A 12063-nucleotide genomic window follows, 5' to 3' on the forward strand; every position below is an offset into this window, starting at 1 on the left:
CTAGGATTTAAAGCAGCCAGAGCAGCTGTCTTGCTTGGAAGAGTTGAGCTGGGGGGAGATGGTGTCTGGGACCACAGACTTAAGGATGTCGTTCTCTGTGGCCATGATGTGTTTCACCAGGAAGTTAGCTGCCTCGTTGATGTTGAAGTTCTCCTGCAGGAAGCAGAGGGATGGGGGACATGTCGTAACATTAGATCACAGAAAACAGAAGCTGCAGTATATTACCCGAGGCAGTCAGATATATTGGCAGTAATTTTCTTCACAGAATGAAATATGTGTTGTATAGAACTGGTTCCCGCAGGTGTCCAGTGCAGAAGTGTGTGTGTGATTTTTGTGTGTGGTTATTAATGATATTGTACCCTCTTATGAAATGTCTTAATAATACATGAAATGCAATTTCCCAAATCATTGCACATTAGTGTGGCATTAGCCTACACTGTACAGTTATACCCATGTTTAGAGACTCCAGAACATGCCGCTTAACCAATGACCTTTCGTCTGCTAGAATGTTGAGGGTCGGTGCTACAGTAAGGAGAGGGCGGTGAAATAAGGGCAACTCAAACACATCTGTGTCTGTGCAGAGGACGAACACTTCAGTTCCTTGGACAGTAGTTAAATCCCCTGAACAAGTCAAAATAGTCCAAGTAATAGTACCCAAGCCCCGCTGGAAGAAATGTATCTGTGAATGTACTGATGTGATGAAAGCCGTCACACTGGCCCATGATGACCTTTAACCTGGTTTAGACCTTCCACTTTAAATGTATCCCCACGGCTCACTTTCCATGCGGATATGAAATTCCAGTTGGATCTGTGGACTGTGACCTGGGCCAGAGAGGACTCCTGGTCCTGGATGATGGCAGTATGTCACGATTACAGCAGCCAGCCAGTGGAGTACAGTATGGACTGTCTTGCTATTCAGTATTGAGTCAGTAGAGTCATTGGATTCGCTTACTATTCAGTATTGAGTCAGTATTGAGTCATTGGATTCGCTTACTATTCAGTATTGAGTCAGTATTGAGTCATTGGATTCGCTTACTATTCAGTATTGAGTCAGTATTGAGGCACTGTTACATCCTATGTTTGTGAGTACAGGTAGTGTCATTGGTTCTGTTCCTTGGTTTTACCCTCTCTTTTTCTCTCTCAGGTATTGGTTCCTCACCCTGTCAATCATCATTAGTCCACCCGTCCCCTATCGACCAATGGTTATACTTACTTACTTACTTACTTACTTACTTACTTACTTACTTACTTACTTACTGTTTAGTGGTTATTTATTGCCCTGTAATTACTGTACCGGCACTTAGGTGGGAAGTTAGCCCCAGGGGAGAGCAAGGTAGGCAGGTAAGACGCCAAACGGCTTCCATTTCCAGCACACAGTGTTGACTCTAAATACACAATGTTAGTTTCCCCAGGCGGGTGCTACAGTACCTTTTGTATTTCTGGGTTTAGTTTAGGACAGTCAGTAAGTCAACTTGGTATTCATTATAGGTAGTGACAGGGTATTAGAAATGGCTTGGGAGTTATTTTTGTTTCATTCCTTTGGCACCCGTTCTGGCATTCTCCTCTTAGTTCTCTCTAGGGGTTCTCTCATGGTGTTGTCATCAGTATCACTATTCTAAATAAACCTACCTTGAGGATTGCATTTTCACCTAGTCGTCTTTGTACTTGGTATGCACTACCACCGCATTGCCACTTTCCAGCACTATATACATACACAGCATGTTACATTGTCTGTCTAGGAGGGTTCGTAACAGAGTCAGTATTGGATCATAGGACTCTCTTGCTATTCGGTATTGAGTCATTTGCCTGCCTGTTTTTTACCACTCATATTTCTTGCTCTTTGATATTTGGGGTTCAGGCTACTGTTCAAAACTAAACTGAAAGTGTCAAGGACAACAACACATGAGAGGTCTCACCTTGGCGGAGGTCTCGAACCATCCCACAAAGCCGTTGTCCTTGCAGAACTGGTCCATCTTGATGCCATTGTTGGTGAGCACATCCCGACCGTGGTCACTCTTGTTGGCCAGCAACACGGTGGCGATGCTCTGTCCATTGGCCAGCATCAGTTTGGAGTCCAGGTCCTCCTTCCACTTGGTGACTGCCTCGAACGTGGTGGGCCGTGTGACGTCGAACACGATGAACGCACCCATGGCCTCTCGGTAGTACACGCGTGTCATGTTCCCAAACCGCTCCTGACCTGCACACACACACACACACATATGCTGCAGTTCAAAATTAAGGAGTAGCAACCTCACTCACCATATCATCCTCCATCCCGTTGACCCACCACCCGCGGGAGGAACTGTCGGGGTCGGGTGCGCTGCCAACTAGGTGGCAGTGAAAGCGGTGGGCACCGCTCTCGCTGGGGGGGGAAGGAGCTGGAGCTTGTGAGGGAGGTGGAGCGATACCAATTACACCTGGTGGGGCTAACCTCCACGCACAGCACCGGAACCAAACTCCTGGATAGGGGTTGGACCCTGTTCTTCTCCGGAGTTGCTCACGGTATGAGGCGTAAGGCAGGTGTGGCTATACTAGCTAGCCCCCAGCTGAGCGCCTCTGTGCTGGAGTTCACCCCAGTGGACGAGAGGGTCGCCTCCCTGCGCCTTAGGACTGGGGGGGAGGGGGGGGGGGACTCTGACAGAGTCAGCAGTTCAGATTACTCAGCCTTCCTGCAGACCCTGAGTGGAGTCCTATTTGGGGCCCCTGCAGGGGACTCCACTGTCCTATTGGGGGACTTCAATGCACATGTGGGCAATGATGGAGAAACTTGGAGGGGCGTGATTGGGAGGCATGGCCACCACGATCTGAACCCGAGTGGTGTTTTGTTGTTGAACTTCTGTGCTAACACCATGTTCGAACACAAGGATGCCCACAAGTACACCTGGCATCAGAACACCTTAGGCCAAAGGTCGATGATAGATTTTGTTATCGTATCATCTGATCTGAGGCCATGTGTTTTGGACACTCGGGTAAAGAGAGGGGCAGAGCTGTCCACTGATCAGCATCTGGTGGTGAGCTGGTTTCGATGGCGGGGGAAACCTCTGGACAGACCTGGAAAACCCAAGCGTGTAGTGAGGGTGAACTGGGAACGTCTGGAGGAAGAGCCTGTCCGAAGAGATTTCAATTGCCACCTCCGCTCTCGATCTACCGGTTTATCTTCGTCCCCACCCTCACCTATGGTCATGAAGGATGGGTCATGACTGAAAGAACGAGATCACGGATACAAGCGGACAAAATTAGTTTTATCCGGAGGGTGGCTGGGGTCTCCCTGAGAGATCGGGTGAGAAGTTCAGTCATCCGGGAGAGACTCGGAGTAGAGCCACTGCTCCTTTGCGTCGAAAGGAGCCAGTTGAGGTGGTTCGGGCATCTAGTGAGGATGCCTCCTGGGCGCCTCCCTAGGGAGGTGTTCCAGGCGTGTCCGGCTGGGAGGAGGCCGCGGGGTAGACCCAGGACTAGGTGGCGGGATTACATCTCCGCACTGGCCTGGGAGCGTCTAAAGATTCCCCAGGCAGAGCTGGTTGATGCTGCCAGGGAAAGGGATGTCTGGGGCCCCCTGCTTGAACTTCTGCCTCCGCGACCCGATCCCGGATAAGCGGATGAAGATGGATGGATGGAACCTCACTCGGTAGCACACATTCACATCATTCTCATAAACATAGAATTGTCAAGAAACACTGTACAGTGCCATTCCTTTGAGGGTGTACTGTATGTATCGTACCACACAACAGAGCTCTCCCATGGGCTAGTTTCATTCCTGGCAGTATTAGTGGACATTCTGACCATACCTACTCCGGACGGAGGCACCAATGTTCAACTCTCATTTCAGACCTGATGCAAACAGCACATTCCCCTGGTCTCACAGACCTCTCCTATTCCTCTAAGCAGTTGATGAATACCACTTGTTATACTATTGGGACCAGGCTCCTGACTCAGAAATGAGTAAGGTCTAACAGAGTTATATTGTGTTGGAAATGGGATAATTTGGGGAATTTCACCACGTACAAATGATGCTAAGAAAATATCCAAATGCAAAAATGCATTTGGAGCTAAATGTAAATAATGTTCAACAAAAAGTTACAGTATCATCATCTAACTTCTTTAATATTATGAATTAAATGTTGTGCTTTATTAAATGGGTTTCTACAGATATCAGTGTTTATTTTATTATACTGTAAATACCACCTCAAAGAGAACAATGTAACATGCAAGGAAAACTAGAATTATTGATCATTTATCAGAACAGAGTTTATTTCATGTCTTCAGGTACAGTAGAGTATATACAATATGTTATTGGCCAGGGAAAGTGAAGAGGTTGTGTGTTGTGTCAATAAACCCACTATTTATCATGTAAATTAAGTCAACTGGAATTGTTTGAGATGAGTGTGTGTATGGATGTGTGTGTCCCCAGAGTGGGTTTTCATACTCAAATACCCTGAGGATATGTGGCTACACTTATTATGTCTGTTTATCCTGTGTATGTTGCATAGCAGTTATGTGAGTAAACACAGACAGTTGAGGGTGTCAGATCAGAAAGAATAAAACATGGGTTTTTGGTTTGTGAAAAAGAGGAAGTGAAAAAATGACACAATAACTCCTGGTGTATTTCTGTCCTTGGTTTGTGCAACAGCAGTATTTGTCATCATTAAAACGATTCAAACAACAATAACTGTATCTGATTGCTGACACAGACACCTAGCTTCATTCAACTATGTGACGTTTCTACATGTTCTGCCAAGGACGGAGTCCATGGTGTGCCAGTGGGATGGTCTGGGGGCAGTATGACTTGATAAGCAAGCTTTTTCCAGTGAGATAATATGTTTTGTAAGGTATTGCCGAGACTTAAAGGTGATACAGCTACATTTTTATGTAGACCGTTTGGTACCAACGTCATAATACTATTGGCTCCCGAGCTTCGTTAGAGGTGGGAACCAAACCTCCGACAAATAAACATAACATTCGGACCCATCAACATCAACACCCCACAACAATGATAAATTCATAATCTATTTATTTATTTATTTTTGGGGGGGCAATACTTTTATTCCACACCTTTCTAAAAGCTCTACATGATTTATTATTATTTTGTTTCATTTTATTTATTTATTTTACATCAGAATTTATATTTTTCATGATTTGTCTACATACAAATGTTATCTATATCACCTTTAAAGTCGCACTGAAACGAACGTTTGAGATCATCTAACTTCAGTAGTTTGACACAAATAAGCTATGAGGGTGGGACATGTTTAGAGGAATTTGATTGGAACATTGACAAGTGGATGGGTTTTAAGAACTTTAGACAGATTTGATAGAAGGATAGCGTTGATTGATGGGTGGATGTTGTGAGATTATTGGCCTAAAATCTAAGGTACCTGTTGTCATCATTGCACGTGACCTACCGTTTTCTAGGAAGTAAGAAATTATATACTTTGATATAAGATTACAACAAATGTAGAATTTTGTAAGTTTTTTGGCATACATCGTTGAATAGGTGAACACTATGACCAATTATGTGAACCAAAATGGGACAGAATGCTTTTTTCATTTCAGTGCGACTTTAAGGTTGCAAGACAGCTAGGTGGACTGGGTTATGAGTACAGTATGTGTGGCCATCTTGAATTAGTTTGTTTTCATTCAGTTTACAATGACTCTCCTGTGACTAGCTTTTAAGCCTCCCACACATGGTCTCTCACATGATCCAGCTCATATCTCCCGGGAGGGAGAGTGTGTTGCTCCTGAGAGGAAAGTGTGACAGCTGTGTGCTTTGGCAATACTATATTTTGTATGGTCATGCCAATACAGCCTCACTGAATTGAATCGACATGTTATTAGAAAGAGAGAGAGAGAGAGAGAGAGAGAGAGAGAGAGAGAGAGTGTGTGTGTGTGTGTGTGTGTGTGTGTGCGTATGTGTGTGTGTGTGTGTGTGTGTGTGTGTGTGTGTGTGTGTGTGTGTGTGTGCGTGTGTGTGTGTGTGCTCCTGAATCCTATGTCAGCTAGGAGCTCGCTCAAGTCCAGAGTTGAAGTATTGCACGTGAGGCATGGGGATAAAATTATAATTTCATAAAGGGTGGGTTTGGACATTATGTGAGCCTCATAGGCTGATCAACTTGACTACACAACTTACCACAATTAACCTATCCTGTTAGCCATAAATTACAGTAACATACAAATCAATTTGAACAAATAACTTTCACTGTAAGCTGCATCTAGTTCTATAAACGTCAGAAAGGTACACTAAGAGATACATCGCCGACTAGCCTACTTCAGGACCTCCGATTGCGAGTGTAGAAGTTGAGATGACAGTCTTACCTGCGATGTCCCATAGCTGAAGCCGGACGGTCTCCGAGTCCCAGTTCAGCACCTTCAGGGCGAAGTCCACCCCGATGGTAGCGCGGTAGTTGGTTGAGTAAGTCTGGTGAACATAGCGCTTAATGATGGAAGTCTTACCGACCCCGAGGTCTCCAATAACCAGAACCTTATACAGGTGCTCCTTCCTGGGATTCTGCATAGCGACGGGCGGGTGACATACCACGGTTTATCGAAAAGTAGTGAAAAGGGGCAGGATGTAGCCTATGTTAAAATACAAGTGGAAGAACAGTGTGTAGCTTAAATAATGCGGGTAAAGAACGTTCCAAAAAAGGAGTCGGTATTGGGAGGAACTCCCTGAGCCAGCCCAACGGCGTGAGGGAAACTTGTGACATGCTCGCCCTTCGACAGCTCGTGAGCGCCACGTTTTAAACCAGGTCCAGTCTGGCTTTGGGTGGGGCTGGCTTGTTTCTCTTAAGGAGTGGTTAAAAGTGCCACCGAAATAGCTGAACTGAAATGACATGAAGTAATGTCTGAAAAATAATAATGTCTGATAAATTAAGTTTTTGTCACCTGGACACATCAGTTCCAGTGCTTTCTATGCTAATCCAGCACAATAAGACCATCATAGCCAGTTAGCTCATGAGCTCACAAGTAGCAGCAGCTTACCTAACATTAACGGTAGGTGTGGTTAAAGCAATTACAATGTTGATTCCTGTAACGTTAGTTATTTTACTGATGTTGGTTTAATTTCTGTTTCTTGACAAAAGTCATTACCTGCCCCTATGCACTTCCCTTTAGATGGTGAAGTAAGTAGACAAAGACAGTATCTTATCTGGACACTTGATTTGAGTCAGCAGGTAGCATTCTAACATGGTTCTTATAAGCTAAGTGTAGGCAGACCTGAAAGCCTAATCATAATACCAGAATGAATGTAAACATAGCACTTAACATAAATAGGTAAAATATAACATATGACTCAAACTTTTATTTAATGCTTTATTAAACACAGTAAAAGTAGAACATAAAAGTAGAACATTTTGCACATGTGCTCTCAGGACTGGCCAGTGGTTGTGACCATCTTTGGAATGAAGAGCGCTGTAGTGCACATAAAAAAAGTGAAATAAAGAAAAAAAGGTGTGTGTGAACTGTATGTTAATAAAAGGTGGGGTTCATGGCATATGAAACGTGGAATGTGTGTGTTTATATATGGTGGCTAGTACCAACACACGTGTGTGTATGTGTGTGTAAGAACTGTACTGTATGTGAATAAAAGGTGGAGTTGATGGCATATTAATCACATAATCTTGGGCGTTCTGTCCTTACACATGGACCTGTCCTCCTGAGCCAATCCGCTGTCATCTACACAAGAAACTAATATTGGTAAATGTACTCAATTAGTAGTGTGATAAATTGAGGTAATCCAAGAATTGGTGAGTCAATGGTTTCACTTACTGTCTTGTGGACACTTCTCAGATATAGCTGTGATGTCGTGCTTGACTTCCACAGTAGTAGGGGTGGGATTGGGCTGGAGGGACATGCTGAGAGAGTATAGCAGATGGAGAGACACTAGGGAGGAGCATGCATGTATTCCCACCCCTCCTCACTCTTTGATTGTAGACACATTATGTTTGGTTCAAATGAGTAGAACCCAATCCCCACCCATCCTGGATTATGTCTAACCCCCACCTGGTCTCCTAGCCCCAGCCACCTACTGACCAAGTCATGGGATGCATCATTAGACCTGTAGATATCAGTGATGGTCTGCAGATCTGATAAGATGGATGTTATTTGGAACTTGTCATCAGTGGCCATCCAGATCCTGAATGGGGACACTGCCAGCCTCATCAGAATGCACATCCACTGTAACATATTAATCCCATTCCATTTATATTTTTTGTACTTGTGGTTTTTGCATTTAGATGGTAAGGAAGGAAGACACCAGTATCGTTCTTACATTATAGGCTACTTAATTACATAGCATTTCACTTCAAATTATACATCATACCACGTATATTTTTTGTACTTTGATATTCTGTATATACTATTTAGCATTTAGTAGGAAAGGAAGACACTATTATTGTACTTGTCATAGTCTACTTACATAAATGTTCACCTCAAATTATTGCTATTTGTACTATGTAACAAATAAACTGCTTTGTTACATAGTTTGCTTTGCACAATCAACTTGACAGTCCAAAATGGCGGCGGCCTGGCCAGCAGCTGGGTGTATTGGTTCCATAGCAGAATCAATGGTGTGTCCCCTCTTGGCATTCCATACTCTTTGACGGAACTAATCTGTGGAGGGACTACTGCCTATTGTGGTGACAACAGAGAGATTAGGATTAGGAGTTTAGGATCATCTGGTCGTTTTTGGGAATAATACCCTCCTTGTTATAGCTTCTATAGCCTACCTCACGTGTGGTCTTTATTTAATCCCTTATCATTATTCACTCTACTGGATAAAGATGTATATTGGGTTAACTAGAAATTACAGCTCATTAGGAGATCCAGCTAGACTATAATTGTTATTCAAAGTTCAACGTCTCGCATGCAAATTAAAACAATCTAAATGTTTCAGATAACAATCTAGGCATTCTAGCACTGTAAGTAGCCTAGGCATTATTAGATGCGACATTGCAGGCCCACACAGCCATATGTTTGCAGCCTACAGACTTAACCTCCAAAACACCTCAACACAGACATTAAACAACTGGCATAGCTGTGTGTGAAAATTGCCTGGTGGCATTAATGGCTGATACTGTATGTCTCTGAGACTTATTTTATCTTCTCACCTTTAAATTAGAGAGCTAGAGGTAATTAACCCTGTGGGCTCATGATGTAATTACATAAATTCATGATTGGTGCTCTCAGGTCAGAGCATGTCCAGGAGGGGACACACACACACACACACACACACACACACACACACACACACACACACACACACTAGAATCCTAAGGTATAAATGTTGCTCTATCTCGATCTCATTTTCAATCATATTTATTAAGCCTTGTGCAGTGAAATCAACAAAATTATTATCATTGTAAGAAAATCGTCATAGATATACATATAGAGTAAACAAACATATTGTTACATTATACATTCATCATCATTACAACTACTGTGCCTATGCCTAATATAAACAAAACACATGTTGTAAAAAACAAAAACAAGTGTTTTAACATCAAACAAACTGCCGGATACAGTATAGATCTACATTCTATGTTTTGAGTCAGAAAGGCTTACAAAAGAAGAAAATAAGAATAGAAATCTGAGACAAAAACCAATACCTGCTATTGGCATTCTTCTGCATGCAAACATGGAACTTTTATCAGTTGTTCCACTCCAATACCACCCAATACAAATACTGTAGCCTATTGCACATCTGTTTGGCCACTCATGTTTCCTGTGTGGCCCATCATGTTTCCTGTTTAGCCAATCATGTTTCCTGTTTGGCCCCTCATACTTGGCTGTTTGTTCCCTAATGATTCCTGTTTGGCCCCTCATAGTATTTGGTTGTTTGGTCCAAAATGTTTTCTGTTTGGCCCCTCATGTTTGGCTGTTGGGCCTCTCAAGGAGAAATTATGGTGGATTATTTATAAGCATTGCTGTTGTATTGCTTTCTATGATTTCATATTTTACTTTATAATTCAAAATTAATATCTGGATGAAAAAAAGAGCAAATCTCATATAGGCACATTGTTTCATATCTCACTTTTGATTTCAGTGTTTACATTTATACATTCACTCAAAAGTGTTGAATGGGATTTCCCAGAGTGCTACCAACTGTCAAGGTCATTTCAACATGGGCTCAGAAGTCATCTAACATTTAACACATGAATGAGAAAACCTCTGTATCTCTGTCTGTTTCCTGTTTCCATCCTCGGACACCGTCGGCCTGCCAGCATTCATATTTGGCACGGGTACCGGCAGGGGCCCTGAGCAGACGGTGACAGGGCCAGATTTTTTAATTAGTTAATTATGGCTGACTAAATGGCCAATTAGTAGGGCTGGGTATCGGTACTCGATACCTTGTAGTACTGGATTGAAACAAACTGATACCAAGTAGCATCGAAACGTCTTCAGTCAAACCAGTACTTCATTCGATCCTTTTTGTATTGAGATCTAGGAAAAAACAACGTAATATGGTCCAATCACTGCAAGCGTTCTTCAATTTAATGTGACGCGTGATATGCCCATTACGGCAGACAGCTACAATCCATCTGGTGAAATCGACTGCGAGTTGTTGACACAGTTTAGCACGCTGAGGTAATGCCACCAAAACGCTCAAAGGTATGGTTATACTACACGCCTATGGCGTATGGTAAAAATAAATGGATAAAAACGTGGATTTCCCCCATTACCTAGCTAGCTAGCTAGCATTAGCAACCCTACTCTGTAATGCATTGCTTAGTGCATTGGTTACTTAGTGGTAGTTTTAACGTCTGTAGCAGCAAAATGTGTTTAGGCTAACATTATTAACTAATGTTATGCTTAATGTTAAGACCCCCCTAGGCCTACTACCACCACACCTGCTACTGCTGATGTTGCCACCCCCAGCAGCAGCCTTGACACACCGTTCACATTAGCTGCAAGGTCACGGATGACAAAAAAATGTGTAGTCACTGTCAGTAGTTATATTGTAATAAATGCAGTTTGATACTCTTTTAAACACTTTCAAAATGTATTCTTGTAAAAATTATTTGAATGTGGGAGGATTGATGGCATTTTACACAACTGAATGCTTCCATTCACATGATGGTTATGGACTGAAAAAGTGCAAAAAAGAAATTAAAAGTATCGATTGAAGTATTCAATTGGTATCGGTATCGCTTTAAGAGTACTGGTATTGGTACTGGTATCGTAATTTTAGAAATGATACCCAGCCCTACCAATTAGTGATTTTGTACTCCAACGGGTATCAGGACTAGTCAAATAGAAAAAAGGACAAGCCCTCTGTACTTTGAAAATAATCCCACTGGTTTTAGGAATAAATCAGAACATATTTTCAAAATCCAAAAATATTACAAATACCACTCAACTCTGTTACTAAAAAGTCAAACGATCATGCAAATCAGAAGCAGGTCAAGCTATCATTAAGTAGCACAAAATCAGTCAATAAAAGCAGTTCAGTTTTAGAATTTTGGTCAAGAACACATGCTGAGATGGAAGGTAATTTTGGTCCAAATGGTTTCAAAGTGGATTAGATAATCATACATTCAGCTACTGAATTTAATAAGTAACATCTAGAGATGAGAAGATAGAGAAATGGCTGGCACATGCACTGGTACAGCCCATGATGTGACCTTGGCCAGGAAGCAGAAACAACCAATAGTGAGTTTAATGTCCACCGTTCTTTAGGAGGATTGGTGTGTGGATAGTACACTCCACACTGATTGGTGACAAAAAATAACAAATCTTCCTAGCCTAAAAGATTTGTGAGTAATCCACCGAGGTACAAAGGAATGTGACAACATACATACAGCCTGTCTGTGGCATGCTTCAAAAACATGGCTTGGCACCAAAAATACCAGATATGGCTCATCTTTGACCTTCAAATCCCATGTGACTTCTTTCTCTCCTGGCAGTGTTTGAGGCTGAGCTCTGATAGGTCAGGAGTGGCATGTCCATATCGACAAAGGCATCAGTACTTGGTTCATTTGAAGTTCAGATTCATTCAGCGTTGTTGAGGGACTAAGTGAGGTGAGGAGGGAGAATGGGGGAAGAAGAGCAGGAGGTGGGGAGGAGGAGCAT

At 42.7% G+C, this 12063-nt stretch overlaps 1 protein-coding gene across 1 annotated transcript; it reads right to left on the reverse strand.

The window, feature by feature from the left end:
- On the reverse strand, nucleotides 1-6508 carry LOC311318741 (ras-related protein Rab-38-like; the record flags this gene model as incomplete). The annotated part of the gene is made up of 3 exons (XM_084450168.1): nucleotides 1-153; nucleotides 1917-2197; nucleotides 6310-6508. 3 exons carry the CDS (start codon nucleotides 6506-6508, stop codon nucleotides 1-3), a joined length of 633 nt encoding a protein of 210 aa, XP_084306294.1.
- Between the last annotated feature and the right edge of the window lie 5555 nt (nucleotides 6509-12063).

Source organism: Borostomias antarcticus (assembly GCF_949987555.1).
Source record: "Borostomias antarcticus genome assembly, chromosome: 15".
In the NCBI taxonomy this organism is placed as follows: Eukaryota; Metazoa; Chordata; class Actinopteri; order Stomiiformes; family Stomiidae; genus Borostomias; species Borostomias antarcticus.